Source organism: Papio anubis, chromosome 17, assembly GCF_008728515.1.
Source record: "Papio anubis isolate 15944 chromosome 17, Panubis1.0, whole genome shotgun sequence".
NCBI lineage: Eukaryota > Metazoa > Chordata > Mammalia > Primates > Cercopithecidae > Papio > Papio anubis.
The window spans coordinates 520639-545410 of record NC_044992.1 but is presented as its reverse complement, the minus strand read 5'-3'; the positions used below and the strand labels follow the sequence as shown (position 1 = coordinate 545410).

Genomic DNA, 24772 nt, shown 5'->3' with positions numbered 1-24772 from the left:
CAAAAAAAAAAAAGATACACTGTGTAATAATCACTGACCCATTATTCCTTGTGGCGTTACGAGGTCGGACCAATCCTTGATATCCTCAAATTTCACCTTAATGAGGCTGACACCTTTCAGCTTATCGACTGGCAGCTCCTTTAGGTATTCCAGACGGCTAAAGAAGAACATTTTTGGCACAGCTCCAGCCTTGAGAGCGTCTGTAATGAGCCTGCGACCTTCCAGCAGGATCTTCCCTTGTTTTTCCCGAAACGGCCTGGACTTTACTATTGTCATTACACTGCTGTAGATGGAAATAAAAAAAACAGGTAACTATCAACATCCTTGTTACTGAGACACGCTTAGTTGTAACAGAAATAAAGAAAGCTAAGGAGAGGGCCGGGCGCGGCGGCTTACACCTGTCATTCCAGCACTTTGGGAGGCCGAGGCGGGCGGATCACCTGAGGTCAGGAGTTCGAGACCAGGCTGACCAACATGGTGAAACAAAAACAACAACAAAGAGCTGAGGGGAAACAGAAGCTAATTCCAAAGACACGTAGTCGGCCCTCTGTGCATAATACAAAAGCCAGCGGGCTGTACTGGAAGAAGTCCTCCGTCGGGAGAAGGAGGTTAAGGCTCCGCTGTGAGGCGGGAAGGGAAACGAGAACATTCGACAGGCCTCAAGACCCACATCACCTCAGCCTCCTGTCCCCGGGATAAGCTTTATCGTAGCGAAGCCCAGACTCTTCCCAGGTGCTGGGAGCGTGGGATGGGGACTCCTCAAGCGGTGGTTTCTCTCGCTGCTCCTCGGCACTGGCCTCAGATGCTGCCTTGCGGGGCTGCTTCCCGGGAGCGCGCTTCCGTTCCACCACCTCTCCGGAAGGAAACACCACTTTCACTGGGCTCCGCCGCAGCGCCCGGACCCAGCGCCTCGCGTCACGGTCCCAAGCCTGCACCACCTGCAGCAGCGGCCGCACGACAAACCTCGCGGGTCTCACCAGCGCCGCCATCTTCCCTGAGACCCGGGCTGCGTCACCAAGGCGCGCCGTCGGCGGCCAGTGACGTCACGGCCCGGGGCGCCCGTCGTGGGCTGGGCGGTACCGTGCGCGTGACGGCTGCGTGCGCGGGAGTCATGGCTGCTCGCAGAGCTCTGCACTTCGTGTTCAAAGTGGGAAACCGCTTCCAGACGGCGCGTTTCTATCGGGACGTCCTGGGGATGAAGGTGCAGGCCGGGTTCGACTGGGGCTGGCGCGCGAGGCGGGAACGGGCGGCCGAGCCGGCCCTGGCGGAGGGAGGGGAAGATGGGTGTGTCGTGAACCTCAGCCGGAGGGTGCCCGACCTTAGGCCCGGCGCGGAGTTCAGCTTCGGGAGCGGCGAGTTGCCGGTGGGGATCATAGGCCTTGGAGAGGGGCCTAATCGTGTTAGGTGTGCCCAGCACGTCCTTTCGTTTAAGTCACTCGTAGATGTTTATTGAGCCCCGCCCTTGTGGAGCTTACTGTCTACCGGAAAAGACGGTAAATACACAAAATGTCATATAATGCTTTCCAGTTAATATTTGTCTCTTCCGGTTTGGAGCCTTTGATGTAGGTAAAACCAGCATATTCAGAGCTCTGCTTCTGTCAGGGCTGGTCGGAATGGTTCCACTCGCGTACTCAGTCTCTCTGAACATGGGCTCCAACTCGCAACCCATTCCCTTTGCAACAGCACCCAGAAGCAGTCTCTCTCCGGTCCTGAGAAGCTGTCACTGCAGGACTCGGTTGGGGAACGGGGTTTGGGGGACCTCCTTCGATAAATCGGGGAGGTAGGGAGCACACCAGTAAGGAAGACTTGAAAGGTGCAAGAGCGCGGTTTAGTGTGGAGACGGTGCGGTGGGGGGGGGGGTCTGAATTCGTCAGATCATTTTTAAAATATCTGCTGTTTTGCCGGGCGCGGTGGCTCACGCCTGTAATCCCAGCACTTTGGGAGGCTGAGGCGGGTGGATCACGAGGTCAGGAGATCGAGACCATCCTGGCTAACACGGTGAAACCCCGTCTCTACTAAAAATACAAAACATTAGCCGGGCGTGGTGGCGGGCGCCTGTAGTTCCAGCTACTTGGGAGGCTGAGGCAGGAGAATGGCGTGAACCCGGGAGACGGAGCTTGCAGTGAGCCAAGATCGCGCCACTGCACTCCAGCCTGGGCGACAGAGCGAGACTCCGTCTCAAAAAAAAAAAAAAAAAAAAAAAAAAAAAAAATCTGCTATTTTTAGGGTACTACATTGAGTTTTGGCAACAAAGGTTCAAATGACCCTAATGGATAATCCTCCATTAGAGCTCATGGCCTGGGTTGGGGTGGGAGTTGGAACTGGATATGTACCTAGGTGATGGTAATGGAAGTCAGAATTTGATAGTGAAAAACCACAAAACTTTCGATAGCAGAAACCACAGAGCTGTCCCTTGTTAGTATTTCTTCGTTGATCAAAAGGTTGCTGTAAAGACTAAACATGTGCCGGGCGCGGTGCCTCACACCTGTAATCCCAGCACTTTGGGAGGCCGAGACGCGGATCGCTGGAGGTCAGGAGTTGGACACCAGCCTGGCCAACATGGTGAAACCTCGTCTCTACTAAAAATACAAAAATTACCCGGGCATGGTGGCGCACACCTGTAATCCCAGCTACTCAGGAGGCTGAGGCAGGAGAATTGCTTGTACCTGGGAGGCAGAGGTTGCAGTGAGCCGAGATCGCGCCATTGTATTCCAGCCTGGGCGGCAAAAGCAAAACTCCCTCTCAAAAAAAAAGATTAAACACCTTATTATATGTATAGTATTTAACATATAGATGATAGTACATTATGTAAGTATTAGCAACTATTATGAAAATACAAAAGGAGAGGTTTTTCCAACCTGGGTGATGAGGAAATAATTCCTGTAGACCTTGTATTTGAGTTGACTTTTTTTTTTTGAGACAGAGTCTCGCTCTGCCACCCAGGCTGGAGTGTAGTGGCACGATCTCCGCCTCCGGAGTTCATGCCATTCTCCTGCCTCAGCCTCCCCAGTAGGTGGGACCACAGGCGGCCGCCACCACTCCCGGCTCATTTTTTTTTTTTTTTTTTTGTATTTTTAGTAGAGACGGGGTTTCACCGTGTTAGCCAGGATTCGAGTTGACTTCTAAAGTTGGGATATCCACAGATAGATTAGAGGGGGAGCTACATAGTAACACTAAAGAGCCAGTGCAGTGATGTTACATGTTTGCGAAGCCACTGGTTTTATGTGCCTTTAGTTGAGGTTGCTTAGTTGAAGTTGAGGAGATGGGATATCAGGATGGACAGGTCGGCATTGCTTCTAAAAATATCTTGAATGCTATGCTAAAGAATTTGGATTTTATGCTGCAGTAAGAAGGGAGCTCACTTACGTTCTTAAACAGGGCAGTGATGGGATCAGAGCTGTGTGCTTTAGGTGTGTACTTTTATGGTGGTATTAAGGAAGGAAATCAATAAGGATGATTTTTAATAGTCTGAGCAGAGCATTGGGAACTTGAACTGGCAGGAGCTGTGGAAATCAAAAAGGAAGACTAAAGCTAACACATCGAGAGCCTGCTGTGTGCAGGGTTCTGTGAGATGCTTTAATAACTTCCATTCCCATCACATGTTAGGAGACTGAGACTCAGATTCTAACTTGCTCAGAGTTACACAACTACTAAATGACGGAATTCCAAATCAGACTCTTTGCTTTTTTTTTTTGAGATTGAGTTTTGCTCTTGTCACCCAGGCTGGAGTGTAATGGTGCAGTCTCAGCTCACTGCAACCTCTGCCTCCCGTGTTCAAACAATTCTTCTACCTGAGCCTCCTGAGTAGCTGGGATTACAAACAGCCATGACCACGCCTGGCTAATTTTGTATTTTTAGTAGAGACGGGGTTTCACTGTGTTGGCCAAGCTGGTCTCGAACTCCCGACCTCAGGTGATCTGCCCACCTCAGCCTCCCAAAGTGCTGGGATGACAGGCATGAGCCACAGAGCCCGTCCTTTTTTTAAATTCATTTTGAAATGGAGTTTTGTTCATCACCCAGGCTGGAGTGCAGTGGCGTGATCTCTGCTCACTGCAACCTCCGTCTCACGGGTCCAAGTGATTCTCCTGCCTCAGCCTCCTGAATAGCTGGGATCACAGGCACGTGCCACCTCGCCTGGCTAATTTTTGTATTTTCAGTTGAGATGGGGTTTCACCATGTTTGCCAGGTTGATCTTGAACTCCTGACCTCAGGCGATCCACCTGCCTTGATCTCCCAAAGTGCTGGTATTACAGATGTAAGCCACTGTGCCCGGTCCAAATCAGACTTCTTTAATGCTGAAGGCTGCACTTTCCCACTGCATAGCACTGCTTACCAATCTAAATAGATTTCACAACTGATTTGGTAGCCCGACCCTTGATGTCAAACTGTTCTTGCTTCTACTGCTTCTATCCTGGGAGAAGTATAAAGCTCATTTGCTTTTGTTCTTTTACAAGTAAAGCTTACAAATGATAATATCTGTGTTTTGACATTTTAGTTTGTGCTAAAGATGCTGTGAACAATACTAGTAACACTTCACAATTTATTCTAAATCTCACACCAGGTTCTGCGACATGAGGAATTTGAAGAAGGCTGCAAAGCCGCCTGCAATGGGTATGATACCTTGTTTCTTAAAATCTCCTTTAGGCTCTGACTACACCGGGTTAACAGAAGACAGTTTCTCAAAGTGAGTATAAAGCAGTGGAATTAATTCAGGAGGCAGTAAATTGCAGAGGCGACTTCAGGAATGTCAGGAACACATACTCTGTTTTCTCTGCACCCTCATAGTGAGTATAAAGCAGTGGAATTAATTCAGGAGGCAGTAAATTGCAGAGGCGACTTCAGGAATGTCGGGAACACATACTCTGTTTTCTCTGCACTCTCATACAACACTTGTGGCACGTGAAGCAGTTCTCCAGATCTCTGATACCAGCCGGCTGTCCTGTTATTTAATCCGATTCTGACTCTACCTGGAGTTAATGTCAGATCCCACAAGTTAAGGGCTCAGTCCCAGAAGATTTCCGCCACGTCAAGTGCCGGTCACAGTCTGGACCTCCAGGATTTCTGATGACCAGCTACAAGTCAGGGCTTTCCGCTCCTGCTTCCTCAGGTTTGATAATCTACTGCAGTGGCCCGTGGAACGAAGGGAAACGCTGGAAACACTTGCATTTACTGGTTTATTATAAAGGGTACGAGTTAGAAACGGCTGGACAGAAGAGATACATAGGGCAGGGCATGGGGAGTGGCAGCAGAACTTCCATGCTGTTCTGGGGCAGGTTCCAATCCAGCACCTGCATGCGTTCAGCATCCCAGAAGCTCATCAAGTCTCGTTGTTCAAGCCTAATAGAGCCCAGTCTCCATCCCTTTCCTTCCCAGAGGTTGGTGGGTGGGACTGAAAGTTCCAGTCCTCTAATCATTTGTCTTTCTGGTGACCAGCCCCATCCTGAGTCTATGTAGAGGCCCCACTCTAAGTCTCCTCATTAGCATAGACTCGGGTGTGACCGACAGGGGCTTATTGTGAATAACAACAGATGTTCCCGTCAGGAAATCCCAGAGGAACAGGGGACAGTGACCAGAAATGTTGCATATTATGCCACAAATGCAAATACATACATTAGAAATTAGCAGCTTCTAATGTCTTTGTTTTTTTTGAGACAGTCTTACTCCGTCACCCAGGTGAGAGTACAGGGTCATTATCCTGGCTCACTGCAACCGCTGTCTCCCGGGTTCAAGCAGTTCTCCTCCCTCAGCCTCCCTAGTACGTGGGACTGCAGGCACGTGCCACTATACCCAGCTAATTTTTGTATTTTTAGTAGAGACGGGGTTTCACCACATTGGCCAGGCTGCTCTTGAACTCCTGACCTCAGGTGATCCTCCTGCCTCGGCCTCCCAAAGTGCTGGGATTACAGGCCTGAGCCACTGCGCCCGGCCATCTCTTAATCTTAGTACCATGACAAGTTGGAACAGTCCAAGTCCATACTTGTTGATTGATAGTCAAGGAAATAACAGGTCAGTTGGAGAACTGTCTTTAGGATTCTGTTCCTTGCTTTACAGAAAAGATGAACAAATCTTTCCTTCAAGTAGATGCTGAATAGACAGTCTTAGGAGCTTGTAGTAGGGTCCCATGAGCACTACCCACAGCTGCTTTCTGCACCATCTGAAGTCATCTCATCCTTAAGAGAACTTTTAGGACCAGACAGGACTGCTCATGTCTCTGTGCCCAGTAGTTCTCTGGGGGTGGCCTGAGGCCGATTTGTCTATGGTCACTGAGTTCATTTACTTTTATTTTCTAGGCCTTATGATGGGAAATGGAGTAAAACAATGGTGGGATTTGGGCCTGAGGACGATCATTTTGTTGCAGAACTGACTTACAATTACGGCATCGGCGACTACAAGCTTGGCAATGACTTTATGGTAAATACTGTTTTTTTCTAGTGGATTTTTGGCTGGGGGTAGGTAGCTGGTTGTAAATTTGAGTAGGGTGTTGAGGGTGTGTGTGAGTGAAGAGATAACATTTGAGCAGAGGCTCAAAAGAGGTCAAGGAGTTAGCCATGTGGGTATCTGGGGACGAGCATTCCAGGCAGAGAATAGCCTATGCAAGAGCCCTCAGGTAACATCTGGAGTGTTCAAGGAGGTGTAAGGAAGCCAGTGTGGCTGGAATAGAGAATGAGAGGGAACGTGGTAAGAATGGGGTCAGCAGTGCCATGGGGTAAGACTGTAGGGGGCCTCCTAGACCATAAGTCATCCGAGAGAAATGAGCCATTGGAGGACTTTGAGCAAAGGGAAAACAAGGCTGGCTGCTGTCTGGGGGTGGACTGTAGGATGCATTTTGGAAAGTTTACTTTGGCTGCGGAGTGGATAATGGATTTACAAGACTGGAGGCAGAGAGGCCATTATAATAATCGAAGCTAGAAACAAAGCTGGTCTTATCAGAAAGCATAGGTGTCCATTTCTAGACACTTTGATTAAATGTAAGGAAACCTTGATAGTTTGCTTATTTTTGTTTTGTTTGTTTGTTTGTTAAAAAAGCAAGAACAGTTCACCTTAAATAGGTAGCTAGCTGGCAGACCAGGTAGCATCAAGATTTCTCTGGCTAGATCTTTAGAATTAGAAGAGGTTATCTTTGTTGTTAAATGAATCCGACTTCACTGGCGTTTCAATTTCTGTCTTATTATTCATGAAGAGCTGAATGTTTGTGGGATAAAACATTGAAAACCTGTTTTTAAATCACTAGAATAAAATGTTGGATGCCAGTTAATCTTAGGTGATTTTACCTAAAGGCAGTAGGCAGTAGGGGTTGGGCTCATTGTCTTGTTCTGTAAAGTATCTGTTGTGATCATGTACTTGGATGTACTGTGGTTTGTTTTAGGGAATCACGCTCGCTTCTAGCCAGGCTGTCAGCAACGCCAGGAAGCTGGAGTGGCCCCTGACGGAAGTCGCAGAAGGTGTTTTTGAAACCGAGGCCCCAGGAGGATATAAGTTCTATTTGCAGAATCGCAGTCTGCCTCAGTCAGGTAATTATACCAAACCAGAAAAAGCCTCTGTCTAAAGGCATCTTTGAGGAAAGGAGAGTGAGGGCCGCCTGTCTTTTTTCTGTGTTCACGTGACGTGTCTTCCCCAGCCAATGCTTTTACCTGTTACCGGAGAAATTATATTCTCTTTTTTTTTTTTTTTTTTTTTAGGGCGGGAGTCTCGCTTTGCCCCGGCTGGAGTGCAGTGGCCGGATCTCAGCTCACTGCAAGCTCCGCCTCCCGGGTTCACGCCATTCTCCGGCCTCAGCCTCCCGAGTAGCTGGGACTACAGACGCCCGCCACCTCGCCCGGCTAGTTTTTTGTATTTCTTAATAGAGACGGGGTTTCACCATGTTAGCCAGGATGGTCTCGATCTCCTGACCTCGTGATCCGCCCGTCTCGGCCTCCCAAAGTGCTGGGATTACAGGCTTGAGCCACCGCGCCCGGCCGAAATTATATTCTTATATCAGAACTTTAATACATAGCAATAGGGGATCTAGACTGGTCCTGTTCTACTGGTAATTTATTGATTTGTGAGTCTTTCATCTGTAAATAACAGAAAACCCAACTACATTGAACAGTTATGGAATGTTTTAGCTCACAGAGCAGGCGTTCTATAGTTGGGGAAGATTTCAAGGTTAGATGATTCGCCAGCTCGCCACATTTTTCTCTTTCTACGTTCTGTTGTTCTCTGCAGGTGCCTCTCCTAGAGCTGGTCCCCTCAAGGTTGCAGGAGGGTTGCCAGGAGCAGGCAGGGCCGCATGCTCCCACATGCCTATCTGGTAGGAGAAGAGATGCTGACTTCTTTTTGCTTTTTTTTTTTTTTTTTTTTGAGACTCTGTCACTCTGGCTGGAGTGCAGTGGCATGATCTCTGCCCACTGCAACCTCTGCCCTCTGGGTTCAAGCAATTCTCCTTCCTCAGCCTCCCAAGTAGCTGGGATTACAGGCGCCTGTCACTACGCCCAGCTTTTTTTTTTTTTTTTTTTGTATTTTTATTACTTTTTAAAAATTATTTATTTTTTGAGACAGAATCTTGCTCTGTCGCCCAGCGCCCAGGCTGGAGTGCAGTGGCACAATCTCGGCTCACTGCAACCTCCACCTCCCAGGTTCAAGCAATTCTCCTGCCTCAGCCTTTCCAGTAGCTGAGATTACAGACAAACGCCACCACGCCTAGCTAATTTTTGTATTTTTAGTAGAGACAAGGTTTCACCATGTTGACCAGGCTGGTCTCGAACTTCTGACCTCACTTGATCCGTCCGCCTCAGCTTCCTAAAATGTTGGGGTGACAGGCATGAGCCACCATGCCCGGCCCTTTTTGCTTTCTTCTTTTTTTTTTTTTTTTTGAGATGGAGTCTTGCTCTGTCTCCCAGGCTGGAGTGCAGTGGTGCAATCTCGGCTCACTGCAACCTCCGCCTCCCAGGTTCAAGTGATTCTCCTGCCTCAGCCTCCCGAGTAGCTGGGACTACAGGCACTCACCACCACGCCCGGCTAATTTTTTGTATTTTTAGTAGAGACGGGGTTTCACCGTGTTGGCCAGGATACTCTCAATCTCCTGACCTCGTGATCCGCCCGCCTCAGCCTCCCAAAGTGCTGGGATTACAGGCGTGAGCCACCGCGTCTGGCTTGCTTTCTTTTTAAGAGCAGAAGAAAAACTTTCCTAGAATCTTCCAGCAAACTTCCTGGTCAGATCTGATATACTATGCCTGTTCTGAAACCAATCACTGGCAAGAGAAATAGGATCATCCCCAAACCATTTAGCCTCTGGAGCCGAGGTCCCAAACTTTAGGGTCGGTACTCGGCAAGGGATGGCGTGGAAGTGAGGAGCCCCCTCGCTGACTGCCACACAGAACAAGAAGGAAACTTTGCAGGGTTTGTTTTGTTGGCTGCAGAGACAGCCTCATCAGTGTTTCATTTTGTATTTAATGCCTGCAAATTCACCTACCTGCCCTGCCAAAACAAAAGCAAAAACGGGGAAAACGCTGGTGAATGGCAAAGGCACTTGTGCCCACTGTCTCACTTGGTGAACGTATGACCGCAAGTGGGCCTTAGAAAGGAGTCCTGGAAATTCTTCTTCCACTGGTCGGCCTCCTGTCCCCAGTGCCCCCCTGCTGAGTCTGCGTAGGATGTTGAATGCTCCTTGTTTATCATCTGGTGCTCAGCAAAAGAAAGATCAGTCCGTTCAGTGTGGGAGGCTAGACTTGGCTGCGTGAGACTCGTAAAGAGATGGTGTTTCTCTACTTCACTGGTGATTTAAAGGGTGTTTATGGTGTTTTTTTGTTGATAGGTGATTGATCCTTTGCTGACTTTAAAACTTAACTCTTGCAACTGGCTCCACCATCCATTTTTTTTCTCCAGCCTTAGTGATATGTCAGTACTTAAAATAATAGAGAGCTCCACAGTGCTAAGATGCTTTTGTCCTTTGGAATGGAAATCCCTTTGGGCGTTTCTGGTTGGTTGTGGTCAGACCTTCTGTCTGGCTGGCATTCATCTTTCCTCTGAATTACTTCTGTGCAGCTTCATCCACTTGTTAACTTCCTGTCCTGCGTCCCTTCAGGCTCCAAGTCAACTGGGATTTGTTGATTTTGAAGTAAATGGAAAGGACAAAAATGGAGCCTGCCAGGCGGAGGCACTTGTGAGAAACAGCGTCTTAGTCACAGTATTGCTGTTCTAACAAACAGGACTAAGGAAGTGAAAAACGAAAGAAAAATGTAATGAATGTATCGTAGTCAGATGGAGACGTGGAACAGCTCTTTAGAAAGTCACTTTAAATGTGAAAAGTTTCCAATAACAGTAGGTGTTTCAATATGACTTTTATTCTTTTTACAAAATAATCAAGTTTCTTCTTTCAACAAGCAGATAAGCCGAAAAAAACACACACACCCATATATCCAGAGAGAACCACTGCTGACGTTTTAGAGTATATCTTTCCAATCTTTCGTCAAAAATACATATATATAATTAAGTGTATACATTTCTTCATATCCTTTTATAGGAATTCCATTGTATTATTACATTGTAGGAAGATAAACCATTCTCTGTTGTTGGATATTTATGTCGTTCCTAGTGTTTTGTCGTTCTAAGCAACACTGATGAATGTCTTTGGGGTAAAAGCCCGTCATACATCCACAATTACCTTTTGAGTGGCTGAAAATTGACTTGTTCTTTCAAAAGCAATGAACATTTTTTAAAGCTCTTGGTACAGTCTGTCAAATTATTGCCCAGAAATGTACTAATTTACACTTTACTAGTATTGTAAGATTGTGATTTTCCCCTCTACACTAATAGAGTTAACACTGCCGACTTTTAACGTTATTTGTACATTAGATAACAAAAGATTTTATGTGAATTCTAATTTCTTTGTTTTTTAGGGGGGTCAGGTTGAATTTTTTTCATATGTTAATTGACCATTCTAATTCCTTCTTCTGTGGATTATTGCTTTGTGCCTTTTGCCTATTTTTCTAGCATGTTCATTCTTTTCCTATTAATATTTACAGGTGATTTACATAGTAAGGACTTTTTGTCCAATGTATTGCAGTTTTTCCCCCTACTGTGTTGTATACTCTGGTTTTGATTGTAATTCTTTGTTTGTTGTCTAGTTTTCCATTTTGTGTAATTTGCGTAGCAGAATTTTTTTCTTCATAGTTTTTCTATCTTTGGTGTCAGGTTTAAAGAAAAATCTTCCTGGCCGGGCGCGGTGGCTCAAGCCTGTAATCCCAGCACTTTGGGAGGCCGAGACGGGCGGATCACGAGGTCAGGAGATCGAGACCATCCTGGCTAACACGGTGAAACCCCGTCTCTACTAAAAATACAAGAAAATTAGCCGGGCGAGGTGGTGGGCGCCTGTAGTCCCAGCTACTTGGGAGGCTGAGGCAGGAGAATGGCGTGAACCCGGGGGGGCGGAGCTTGCAGTGAGCCGAGATCGCGCCACTGCACTCCAGCCTGGGGCACAGAGCAAGACTCCGTCTCAGAAAAAAAAAAAAAAAGAAAAGAAAAATCTTCCTCTACTCAAAATTGTATAAATAATCGTCTATATCTAGTATTTTCATGATTTTGTTTTTTAAACTTATTTTTTTAACCCATCAGGAATGTATTTTGTCATTTATTTCAAAGATGTAAGTTTTTCTTACCAAATGATTGGCCAGTCTTCTTAGTGCCATCCATTGAATAATTAGGATTTTCATACTGTCTTTTTTTTTTGTTTTTGGAGACAGGATCTCACTCTGTCGCCCAGGCTGGAGTGCAGTAGTGCAGTCTTGGCTCACTGCAGCCTCGACCTCCTGCACTCAAGCGATCCTCCTGCTTCAGCCTCTCAAGTGGCTGGGAATACACACATGAGCCACCAAGCCTAATTTTTTTTTTTTTTTTTTTTTTGAGACGGAATTTTGCTCTTGTCTCCCAGACTAGAGTGTAGTGGTGCCATCTCGGCTCACTGCAACCTCTGCCTCCCAGGTTGGAGCGATTCTCCTGTCTCAGCCTCCCAAGCAGGTGGGATTACAGGCACCCGCCACCACACCCAGCTAATTTTTTTTTTGTATTTTCAGTAGAGACAGGGTTTCGCCATGTTGGCCAGGCTGGTCTCGAACTCCTGACCTCAGGGGATCCACCTGCCTCTGCCTCCCAAAGTGCTGGGATTACAGGCGTGAGCTGAGCCACTGCGCCCAGCCAGTTTTTAAAAATTTTTCGTCCAGGTGAGGTCTCACCGTGTTGCCTGGGCTGGTCTTGAATTCCTAGGCTCGTGCAGTCCTCCTGCCTCAGTCTTCCAAAGTGCTGGGATTACAGGCATGGGCCACCGCACCTGACTTCATACTGGCTTAAAATCCCTTTCTTAACATAAGCTGAATTTGTATGTATTCATGAGCATGTTTTGGTCTTTCTGTTTTATTCCATTAAATTGATCTGTCTGTTCCTGCTTTATCACCCAACAGATCCTGTATTAAAAGTAACTCTAGCAGTGTCTGATCTTCACAAGTCCTTGAACTACTGGTGTGATCTACTGGGAATGAAAATTTATGAAAAAGATGAAGAAAAGCAAAGGGCTTTGCTGGGCTATGCTGATAACCAGGTGAGCAATCTTGGAGAAGAATAACTAACCTGTTACTTTGAATTTGGCTTATAAATGAAGCTTATAAATGGCTTATAACCTATATGAATGAGGTTAACATGAAGGTTGTTCCCATAGTTTCTTCACAGTGATTCAATATTTATATAGATAAGCAGAAAATGAAAATAAGTGATAACCTCACCACCCAGATATTACCTTGTTTATATTTGGGGATATATCTCTTCAGAAGTGGAATTGCTTAATCAAAGAGATTGAATGGATTTTTTTTTTTTTTTTTTGAGATGGAGTCTCGCTCTGTCACCTGGCGCGATCTCGGCTCACTGCAAGCTCCGCCTCCCAGGTTCACGCCATTCTCCTGCCTAAGCCTCCCGAGTAGCTGGGACTACAGGTGCCCACCACCACGCCCGGCTAATTTTTTGTATTTTTAGTAGAGACAGGGTTTCACCATGTTAGCCAGGATGGTCTCGATCTCCTGACCTCGTGATCCGCCCTCCTCAGCCTCCCAAAGTGCTGGGATTACAGGTGTGAGCCACCGCGCCCGGCCCTTTGAATGGATTTAATACAAGATCTTTTTCATCTTCTTTTGCTAATAACCCAGCATTTGAGCATGATGTAGTTCTTGCCCTTTGACCCTGCAATTCTACTCCTAGGAATTATTTACAGAGGTACTCCGCACACAGAGGCACACAGAAGTGTGTGCAAGGTTGTCTGTTGCAGCATTGTTTGTAATCACAACACGTAAGAATTTCAGTGTCCTATAGATTAGAGACATACTTCAGTAATTTATGGTTCATTCGTGGAATGGATTACCACGTAGCTAGCAAAGAGATTGAGGCAAATCTTTATGTATCGATATGGTGACATTAAGTGGAGAAAGACAAGGAACAGAATAATTTGTAAATTATGCTACCATTTGTGTAAAAAAAGATAGATGCGTGCACGTGCAGTGCTTCTAGAAGGATACACAGGAAACTGCTTACTAGTTGTCTCCGGGGTGAGAGTAGGCTAGAACCTTAGTTTTTACTTTATTCCTTTTGTATATACTGTTTGAATTTTTCTGCCACGTACATGTAATGTAGAACCTGTTCCAAAAAATAACCCCATTTCCTATTTCAGTGTAAGCTGGAGCTCCAGGGCGTCAAGGGTGCGGTGGAGCACGCAGCAGCTTTTGGAAGAATTGCCTTCTCTTGCCCCCAGAAAGAGGTAATGCTTGATACGATTGTTTGAGCTCTGTGACTAGGTGGTTCAACCCAGCTAAGAACCTTGCCCTTCCCTTCTCGAGGTCCTTTTGACTGTGGCTTTAGTATCAAAGTCAGCAGTTGTTTGAAGAGCAGCTGAGATAGTAAATTCAAACACACGGCGCCTTGGTTCTTTCTGGTGTCTGATACTCCTGTAGGGCTGACGAGGGCCGTGTCCTGAGTAGTGTGTGACCCCTGGCTCACGTTGCCCCTTTGTTTTCCTCAAGTTGCCAGACTTAGAAGACTTGATGAAAAGGGAGAACCAGAAGATTCTGACTCCCCTAGTGAGCCTGGACACCCCAGGGAAAGCAACAGTACAAGTGGTCATTCTGGCTGACCCTGTAAGTATTCCTCAGGCAGGGGGCAGGCTGGACCAGGGGTTTCTTCAAGGATGTCTTTGGCAGGTGTCTATTCTCTTTATTGGTGTAGGACGGACATGAAATTTGCTTTGTTGGGGATGAAGCATTTCGAGAACTTTCTAAGGTGGATCCAGAGGGAAGCAAATTGTTGGATGATGTGAGTGTCACTTCTACATTTGTGTCACCATGGGCCTGAGGGGGTGGCATTAAGTGTGTGTGGGAGGGCTTACACAACAGGGTCCAGGTTCTTACGGTCAGAATCACGTCCTTTCGCTGTTGGGTTGACCTGAGCCAAGGACTGATGTCTTCACTGCCACCTGTGGAGACCGCTTGTCTAGACTTGGCATTTGTGCCTTGCCACAACCTCAGGCTGCCCTGGAAGCAGTGCTGCTGGATCCGTCCTTATTCTGCTCTCTGCATGGAGATGCCTCCATCCCATCCCCCTCAGCTCTGCAGCTCCTTTGATCATCTCTTCTCCATTCTGCAGCATCCATCTCTTTTTTCTAGTGAGTTATTCTCGCCAGCATGCAAACAGGCGCTGAAAGCTCCATCCTTTAAAAACCTTTTACTGACCCAATATCTCCTCTCTAGATTCTTCTTCTGAAAATCTGAGTGCGCACTGTTTCCCTTTCTTAAGTCCTCTCCAGATTTCTTCTTCTGAAACTCTGCGCACTGTTTCTCTTTCTCGCCTCCCGTTTTCACTTCAGTCTGTTGCGCACTGGCTCTCGTTACTCAGTGAAGTGCTTTTGTTTCTTGCCAAATATAGCAACTACTTTTAGATTCTCATCAAACTCAGTAATGCAGAAGCATTCAAAGTAGTTTTCGGATCCTGGCTCCTAGCACATACCTGGCGTGTACTAGACGTTCTGCAAATACTTTGTTGAGTGATTAAAGGAACAGATCTGTCTTTCTTGGTTCGGTCATGTAACTATGTGACTGACCTTAAACAGTTCACTTAAATTCTTTGAACTTTAGTCTTCTTATCCAAAAATTTCAGAAAATAAGAGCGTCTATCTCATCAGCTTGTTATAGTTTATAGAGCTTGGCAAATTACATAATAGTAGATGCACAATTCACGTTAAAGCAGGAAATATATAGAAAATAGTCTTTTGCCGGGCGCGGTGGCTCAAGCCTGTAATCCCAGCACTTTGGGAGGCCGAGACGGGCGGATCATGAGGTCGGGAGATCAAGACCATCCTGGCTAACACGGTGAAACCCCGTCTCTACTAAAAAAAATACAAAAAAAGTAGCTGGGCAAGGTGACTGGCGCCTGTAGTCCCAGCTACTCGGGAGGCTGAGGTAGGAGAATGGCGTGAACCCGGGAGGCGGAGCTTGCAGTGAGCTGAGATCCGGCCACTGCACTCCAGCCTGGGCGACAGAGCAAGACCCCGTCTTAAAAAAAAAAAAAAAAAAAGAAAATAGTCTTTATACATTTTATTCTGAAGGAAGATAGAATCTCAGTCATCCTCTCAGCTGACAAATTTGCCAGACTCTTTCTCCTTGCTCTTTATTTAATTAAATTAATTAATTAATTAAATTTTTTGAGATGGAGTCTAGCTCTGTCACCCAGGCTGGAATGCAGTGGTGCAGTCTCGACTCACTGCAACCTCCACCTCCCAGGGTCAAGCGAGTCTCCTGCCTCGGCCTCCCGAGGAGCTGGAAATACAGGCACCCGCCACCATGCTGGCTCATTTTTGTATTAGTAGAGACGGGATTTTGCCAGGTTGGCCAGGCTGGTCTCAAACTCCTAGCCTCAAGTGATCCACCCACCTCAGCCTCCTAAAGTGCTGGGATTACAGGTGTGAGCCACTGCACCTGGCCCATTTTATTTTATTTTTTGAGATGGATTCTTGCTCTGTCACCTAGACTGGAGTGCAGTGGTGCAATCTTGGCTCACTGCAACCTCCACCTCCTGGGATCAAGCGATTCTCCTGTCTCAGCCTCCCGAGTAGCTGGGATTACAGGCACATGCCACCACACCTGGCTAATTTTTGTATTTTTAGTAGAGACGGGGCTTCAACGTGTTGGCCAGGATGGTCTCGAACTCCTAACCTCAGGCTATCCGCCTGCCTTGGCCTCCCAAAGTGCTGGGATTACAGGCGTGAGCCACCGCACCTGGGCCCATTTTATTTTTTTAAAACGGGGTCTCTGTCACCCAGGCTGTAGTGCAGTGGCACGATCTCAGCTCACTGTAGCCTCCGCCTCCTACACTCAAGTGATCCTCCCACCTCAGCCTCCCGAGTAGCTGGAACCACAGGCGTGTGCCACCATGCCTAACTAATTTTTGTATTTTTTGTAGAGATGGGGTTTCACCATGTTGCCCAGGCTAGTTTCGAACTTCTTGGGCTCAATCGATTGATCCATCTTGGCTTCCCAAAGTGCTGGGATTACAGATGTGAGCCAGCACACCCAGCCTCTGCTCACTCTTCCATAGCATTGATGAACTCCTGCTCCCTGGCGATCCTGATATTTTCTTGTTCTTTTTTTTTGAGACGGAGTCTTGCTCTGTCGCCCAGGGTGGAGTGCAGTGACGCGATCTCAGCTCACTGCAACCTCTGCCTCCCAGATTCAAGCAATTCTCCTGCCCCAGCCTCCTGAGTAACTGGTAGCTGGGATTACAGGCACGCACCACCACGCCTGGTTAATTTTTGTATTTTTAGTAGAGATGGGGTTTCCCAATGTTGGTCAGGCTGGTCTTGAACTCCTGACCTCAGGTGATCCGCCCACCTCGGCCTCCCAAAGGACTGGGATTACAGGCGTGAGCCACTGCACCCAGCCATCCTGCCGTTTTCATCTCCCTGACAGTTTCTCCTCAGACACGGGCACCTCTTTCTGTGTCTCATCCCAAAGTGTTTTTTACCCACAGCCCTGCTGTGCCGTGTTTCCCATTCTGCATTCTTCCTCTACTCTGGTGAGAGCTTACCTGCGACTCTGCTTACCCCTGCTCTGAACTTAACCATCATCCTTGCTCCAGCTTCCTCACTTCTAGTTTTTAACTCCTTCCTGAGCTCAGACAAGTGGTGGTTGTTGATGAGGCATAATTTAGGTAGAATTTCAATGTGTTTTGACAGTTGTGTTTACTCATACAACCATTGCTCAAAATACACACCATTTTCCCAAGAAGTTCCCTCATGCCCACTTCCAGTGAGTTGGCACCCTCATCTCCCAGATCAGCCGCTATTCTGACTTCTGTCACTGTAGGTGAGCTCGCTCTTGGACTTCATACAAATGGGATCATTCAGTATTCTCTTGTGCCTCGCTTCTTTTGCTCAACGTGGTTTTGAGATTCTGCCGTGTAACTGCATATCACAGCTTGGTGCCGTTTTTTGTGGGGTTTTTTTTTGTTTTTTTTTTTTAATTGCTGACGGATACTCAATTTTATGAATGTAACAATTTGCTCATTCATTCTTCCAGTGGTGGACGTTCGGTTTATTTCTAGATTTTTTATCTAAGGAAGACTGCCATGAACATTCTTGTGTAAATCTTGTTGTAGATAGATAAATGTTTCATTTCTCTTGAGTAAATATCTGGGAGTAGAATTGCTTTTACCTTATAAAAAAGTGTCAGACAGTCATTGAAAGTAATAGGACCATCGTTTGTCTATGATAGGTCCAGTTGTTCTTCATTCTCACCAACACTTATTTTGCTTTTTGTGGGTTTTTTTTACCTGTTCTAGCACATGTGAAATGGTTTAATTGGTGCAATCAAGTGATCCTTCCGCCTCAGCCACCCACATAGCTAGGGCTACAGGTGCACCACTATGCCCAGCTAATGTTTTTTATGTTTGTAGAGACAGATTCTTGCTGTGTTGCCCAGGCTGGACTCCAGTGATCCTTCCAGCTCAGCCCCACAAAGGTTTAATTTTTATTTCCCTGATGACTGCAGGGATATTTCAATGATGTTGAGCAGCTTTTCATGTGCTTATTAGCCATTTACTTCTTTTTGTGAATTTTATGTTCAAGTCTTTTGTCCATTTTTAAATAACTTTTAATATTTCACGATGAAAAGTTCCAAGTATGCACAACCGAAGAGAGGATGGCCGACCCTTACGTGACTCTTACCTCCACTCTGTACCGCAGTTTCTCATCGTTCCTTCATCACTTGCAAATGCAAGTATTTTTCCCAGCCATTAATTGAGTTTTTGAAGACCAGGAATTTTTTATTTTGGTGAAGTCCAGCTTATGAACTTTTTTTCTTATGTGTAGTACTTTTTCTGTCCAGACCAACGTTACATCCCGAGAAGCTCTTCACTTAGGAAACCCACCATGTATCAAACTCAGCGTGTCTATAACTCATCTTACCTCAAATCCGTTCCTCTTCCAGTAATATTAAATAAAGGCTACTTGGGAGTGTAGATTCTGGAAACCTCAATCTATGTTCCTGGGTTGCCGTCTTCAAGGTTGGCCCAGATAAACTCTCTATTTATAGTAAAAATATATAAATAAATAAAAATAAAAAGAAATAAATGCTACTATATCAATACATTCTTAAGTGCCTTGTTTTTATTTATTTATTTATTTTGAGACGGAGTCTCACCTGTTGCCCAGGCTAGAGTGCAGTGGCGTGATCTCAGCTCACTGCAGCCTCCGCCTCCCGGGTTCAAGTGATTCTCCTGCCTCAGGAGAGTAGCTGGGATTACAGGCGTGCGCCACCATGTCCAGCTAGTTTTTGTATTTTTAGTAGAGAGAGCGTTTCACCATGTTGGCCAAGCTGGTCTCGAACTCTTGACCTCAGGTGATCTGCCCGCCTGCTTCCCAAAGTGCTGGGATTACATCCAGCCTTAAGTGCTTTATATACATTCTCTGATTCATACCATAACCTGCAAGGTTGATAGCATCAGCCTTTGCAAATGAGGAAACCGAGACTAAACATGATTAAGTCATTGGCCCTCACCCTTGAATACCATACACCAAGTGGCAGGTAAGGGCTTGGATGGTGATGAAGTCATTCCCCCTCACCCCTGAGGACCACACACTGAGTGGGAGCAGGCAGGGCCTGGACGGATGCCTTTCAGGCTTTACCGTCAGTCCTTTTTCTTCCTCTCTGCCCTGCTCCCTCCCTGGACAGGACAGCGTATCTGTGATCCTGCTTGTTCCCACTGGAATCCTCGGAGCCGGTTTTGGTGTTATTTTGTTATGTTTTGTTTTTTTAACATTTAATAGACGTTTTAGATTTACAGACAGTAACTTTTGAACATTATTTCTCCTCATCCTTAAATTATTTTAGCTGTTAGTCACCAAGAGCTGTGAGTTCTACCTCTGAAATTTCTTCTGCCTTTCAGCTTTCCCTCTGAAAGGCCTTATTGTCACCTTACGGTCTGTCCCAAAGCAAATATCCAGTCATTTTTAAAACTGTTTAATCTGATAGCTCTCTCTTGCCTCTGAGATAAATTTCAAACTCTGTGACAGAGCATGTGACATATTTGGACATTCTCTACCCTCTGACCTTCTGTCCTGCCTCCCTCCCTAAGTCCCTAACCCATCCCCATTCCAGTCCCACCGAACTGTTGCATTAGCTAAGATACATCTTCTTGCATCCAACCTAAAGGGTTTTTCCCCCCTCCTCTTTTAATTGTCCTTCAATACTTAAAAGCTTTCTTAGGTTCGGCCGGGTGTGGTGACTCATGCCTGCAATCCCAGCACTTTGGGGGACCAAGGCGGGTGGCTCACCTGAGGTCAGGGGTCCCAGACCAGCCTGACCAACATGGTGAAATCCTGTCTCTACTAAATACAAAAAATTAGCCGGGCATGGTGGCGTATGCCTGTAATCCCAGCTACTTGGGAGGCTGAGGCAGGAGAATCGCTTGAACCCAGAAGGCGGAGGTTGCAGTGAGCCAAGATTGCACCATTGCACTCCAGCCTGGGTGACAAGACCGAAACTCTGTCTCAAAAAAAAAAAAAAAAGCTTTCTTAGGTTCTCCAAATCATTTAGTTGTTCTTTCCTCCCACTTTTTATGGCTCCTAAAAGACAGAAACGTGCATATTTGTGAGCTGTGGTTTTTTAAAGCGTATCTTTGATTTTTAAATACTTACTTTCATCAAGATAATAAATCAGATAGTACTAAGATATTTTAGAAATGAAACGGTCTATCTCTGAGTTACACTTCCTAGGACAGCCACTTTCACCTTCACTGTTTCTAAATAATAAATATATTTGTTTCTTCATTTTCAATTGCCCACTCATCTTGTGACTTCCTGCTGAGGTAGATATTATAGCAGATGCTTCAGGACACATACATGCGTACACACACTCCGTCATGCAAAATACTTGTTTCCATGTCTGAGTTCTCCGCTGTTCTGTACACTCCTCGAAGCTTCCAGCTGCCTCTGCTGACACCCCGAACCCAGCAGGGTACGCAGCTCTTTTTGACTAAGTAAATGAATGTTTGTTCTTGCTAAACAACTAAAGGGATGCTTGTGGAACCAAAAATTGTGAAGGCTTTCTACTTACTTATGTATTTTTATTTGTATCTTTATGTATATATATGAGACAGGGTCTCACTCTGTTACCCAGGCTGAACTCGAATTCCTGAACTCAAGTGATCCTCTGGCCTCAGCCTCCAAGTGGCTGTGACTATAGGTGTGACCACTGGGCACGGCTTAAGGCTTCCTTTTTAATTGAGATGCCCAAACTAAACAGAACCAGCATCAGAAGAGTAGGCTGGGAGGAGACTTATGAAAAAGGAATCATTCCAGGCTTCATCACTAAAACATCACATAAGAGTTTCATGTTTGACCTCACTATCAGACTGAGTTTCGTGATACTAAAGATTCCTGAGTATCTGCCCAGATGCTGTGAGTGGAGAGGCAGCACTTTCTCTTTTACCAGAGATCCTACTGCCTGGCATGCGGGTCCCTGGTCTAGTTGGTCCTCCAGCCACACTTCCTGGCTACAGGCTTTGCCCTTGACTTTGCAGAGTGAGGGTCCACAGTGGCTCATTACTCACCAGTATCTCTTGCCTCATTGAACATAATACTCTGTACTCTGGATTAATACTCTTTAAATGTTAACAAAAAATTTTATTTCTCTTTTCTTTTTTTTGGAGCGGGGGGTTGGGTCTTTTTTTTTAATGTTAATTTTTTTACTGTGGTCAGTACAGTGAGGTATAAAGTGGGCTATATCTTTTGTTTTTCAGACTTGGAGTCAATGATTTTTATTCTCTTTCTATTTTACAGGCAATGGCAGCAGATAAAAGTGACGAGTGGTTTGCTAAACACAATAAACCCAAAGCTTCAGGTTAATGGAAGACGTGATGCAGAGCAAGCCTCTGTGATTCCTGCCCAGCACCTGTGAGGCCTGACGTGTCAATTCCTGATAAATGTTCTTCTGATTTGTTTCCCCTACAGGCAAGGAGGCTTGGGTAGTGCAGATCTGTGTATTTCACCCTTTGAAAGGTCTGATGTATTTTAGAAATGAAATCCAATCATGAGTGCAGGTAGAGAACGCCTGCTATAATCTACAGTGTTGCTGGGACTGCACATTCTGTATATAACTGTGTTCGATTAGTGACAGATGATTGTCCAGACTAGGACAGCGGCATGAAACATGACTTTGGTTGGGATTGCAGATGGTTAGGGTTAACTCTGAATCATGCAGATTTTATGAGAGCAGCTGTTCAAGTCAGTCCAAATTAATGGCTTGTCATGGTGCCATTCCCAGCCCCTGATAATGATAGGCTGTTCTGCTATCTTCTGGCGGGTTTTGACATTTTAAATTTTCTAAAGAAATTTTATTCCTTGGACCAAAAGTTTTGGTTAACCATCCCCATCTTACTTACTTTTACATTTTGAGCATCCAGAGGAAACAAAGGAATGAGTGTGTGACGTTGCTGCACACCTGGCTCTGTGCAAGTTTCTTTCTGTATATATATATTTTTTTGTTTTATTTTTTTCTGTGTATATTTTTAATCCCGACAGAACATCATGTGAGATTTCCTTAAAAGGGATTAAATAATTTCTTCAGCCTGAAAAAAAAGTTTTAAAAATGTTTTCTTGTAGTTTTGTTTGGTTCTATATAACAAATAGGTTTTAGTCACTCGAAATGGAATTATATTGTGTATTCATCGAATAATTAAATTTTTTTTTTTAAAGTAAACTTCCAAAATCAAGCTGTTACACCAGTCCCTAAGTCTCATCATTTAAAGTGGTGGCCAGGTTCGGATTTTTAAAAATAAACTTAGGAGATTGGAAGGAATTGACTCAGAGGATCCTGGTTCCAAAAGAACATACATAGAATTACTTGTAAATCATAACCTCTGCTGTCCTCCCTTACTGGCAGGGCACGGGGCATGGAAATTTTGGTTGCATTTCAGCTTATCTTCTTATAGGTGTGATACTATTATACCTTCACTGAGAGAAAGAAATTATCATCCAGCTCTACAGCTTTTCATTCAGCTTAAATTCTGTATCCTGGGGAAGCAATCTTGAGTTTCAAAGCAAACCAAGTTATATATGGCCCTCCTTTAGGTAATTGGTTTTTTTTTTTTTTTTTGAAACAGAGTTTCACTCTTGTTGCCCAGGCTGCAGTGCAATGGCGCGATCTTGGCTCACTGCAACCTCTGCCTCCTGAGTTTGAGCGATTCTCCTGCCACAGCCTCCCAAGTAGCTGGGACTACAGGCATGCGCTGCCACGTCTGGTTAATTTTGTATTTTTAGTAGAGACGGGGTTTCTCCACGTTGGTTAGGCTGGTCTTGAACTCCCGACCTCAGGTGATCCACCCACCTCAGCCTCCCAAAGTGCTGGGATTACAGGCGTGAGCCACCGTGCCCAGCTTTTTTTTTTATACATGTGGAAATTATTATATGAACTTTGAATAACCAGATAAACTTCTGCTTCTCTTTAGAATGTATGTTAATTTTCCTATTTCCTATTAGATTAAGTAATTTTTAATGTTCATCTCTAGTAATATTGTCCTCGTGAAAAGAAACGCCTTTTCCCAGTGTATTGGACCGCTATAATGTGGCCCTCGAAGTTTGTTGTAGTAAAATAAGTGATTTATGTAAGTACTGAATGACTGAATAACATACACTGGTTTCCCTTTTATCTGCTTATCTTGTATTTTGCATACCAAAACATTTTTCTCCTAAATATACAACTGTGCATGATAGTGGGCACCATGCAGGGTGGAAGATAATGCTGTGTGTCTGCACGGGACATTTTCGCTTTAGCAGATCTGCCTCCTTTTATTTATTTCATCGCTTGTCATGTCTTTTGCGTTGTTGCATTTTGTTTTTGTTTTTGTTTATTTTTGAGACAGAGTTTCACTCGTCACCCAGGCTGGAGTGCAGTGGCACAACCTCGGCTCACTGCAACCTCCGCCTCCTGGGTTCAAGCGATTCTCCTGCCTCAGCCTCATGAGTAGCTGGGATTACAGGCATGTGCCACCACGCCCGGCTAATTTTTGTATTTTTAGTAGAGACGGGGTTTCTCCATGTTCGTCAGGCTGGTCTTGAACTTCTGACCTCAGGTGATCAGCCTGCCTCGTCCTGTTGTGTTTTTTTTAAACATTTTATTCATCCTAAAGCCCTCGAGTGTACAACTTTGGCTTTTTATCAAGGAATCCAGAAGCTTGCTTCTGCACAGTTCAGCTAAGTAATTCTAAACCAAAAAACAGTAATTTTTAAAAATTATTATTTAGGCCAGGAGCAGTGGCTCATGCCTGTAATTCCAGCACTTTGGGAGGCTCAGGCAGGTGGATCACCTGAGGTTGGGAGCTCGAGACCAGCCTGACCAACGTGGAGAAACCCCATCTCTACTAAAAGTACAAAATTAGATGGGAGCTCGAGACCAGCCTGACCAACATGGAGAAACCTCATCTCTACTAAAAATACAAAATTAGGTGTGGTGGCGCACGCCTGTAATCTCAGCTACTCAGGAGGCCAAGGCAGGAGAATCCCTTGAACCCGGGAGGTGGAGGTTGTGGTGAGCCGAGATCACACCATTGCACTCCAGCCTGGGGAACAAGAGCAAGACTCTGTTTCAAAAATATATGTATATTATTTAGCTATTCATAAGATCTGCAAAAACTAATTTTAAACTAAAGTTACTACTTTCCCACATCTGGGGGATATGATCAATTAGAAAATGAGGATATAAGAAAGAGAGCTTTGCCCAAGCTGGTGTTTTGTTTTTGGTTTTGAGACATTGCTCTGTCAGCCAGGGTGGAATGCAGTGGCTTCATCATGGCTGTCTGCAGCCTTGACCTCTCAGGCTCAAGAGATCCTCCCACCTCAGCCTCCTGAATAGCTGGGACCACAGCCACGTGCCACCACACCCAGCTAATTGTTTGATTTTTTGTGGAGACACTCTCACTGTGTTGCTCAGGCTGCAAGTGGTGTTTTAAACAGATGAAGCTGGAAAGTTCTTCAGCTTCTCCAGAGTTGTTTTTTTTGAATTGGGGGGTTATGGAGCCTACATGTAAATACAAGTGTACCTTGAGTTAAATCTCCAGAAAGATTTAGAATGGCCGTGTTGCCAGAGCGCTCCTAGTTAGCCTGCAGGAGTGTCTGAAGTCCATGTCTGTCTGACATGTTACCGGAATTAACAAACCCAGGGACGTTCAGTGCTCCTTCATGTGACTTTCTGGCTATCTCACCTGCCACTCA

The 24772-nt window shown here is 45.5% G+C and overlaps 1 protein-coding gene across 3 annotated transcripts; it reads left to right on the top strand.

Moving 5' to 3' along the window:
* The first annotated feature begins 666 nt into the window (after positions 1 to 666).
* GLOD4 (glyoxalase domain containing 4) lies at positions 667 to 22282 on the top strand. 3 transcript variants are annotated; one of them, XM_017950230.3, is made up of 9 exons: positions 667 to 1201; positions 4562 to 4611; positions 6291 to 6411; positions 7367 to 7511; positions 12435 to 12571; positions 13688 to 13774; positions 14037 to 14150; positions 14239 to 14325; positions 21344 to 22282. In XM_017950230.3, exons 1-9 carry the CDS (start codon positions 749 to 751, stop codon positions 21407 to 21409), a joined length of 1260 nt encoding a protein of 419 aa, XP_017805719.3. In that variant the 5' UTR covers positions 667 to 748; the 3' UTR covers positions 21410 to 22282. The 3 variants fall into 3 exon arrangements, with proteins under 3 accessions (XP_017805719.3, XP_031513090.1, XP_031513089.1); XM_031657230.1 differs by lacking the exon at positions 667 to 1201 and having other exon boundaries at positions 4572 to 4684; XM_031657229.1 differs by lacking the exons at positions 667 to 1201; positions 4562 to 4611 and adding an exon at positions 4635 to 5107.
* The last annotated feature ends 2490 nt before the right edge of the window (positions 22283 to 24772 follow it).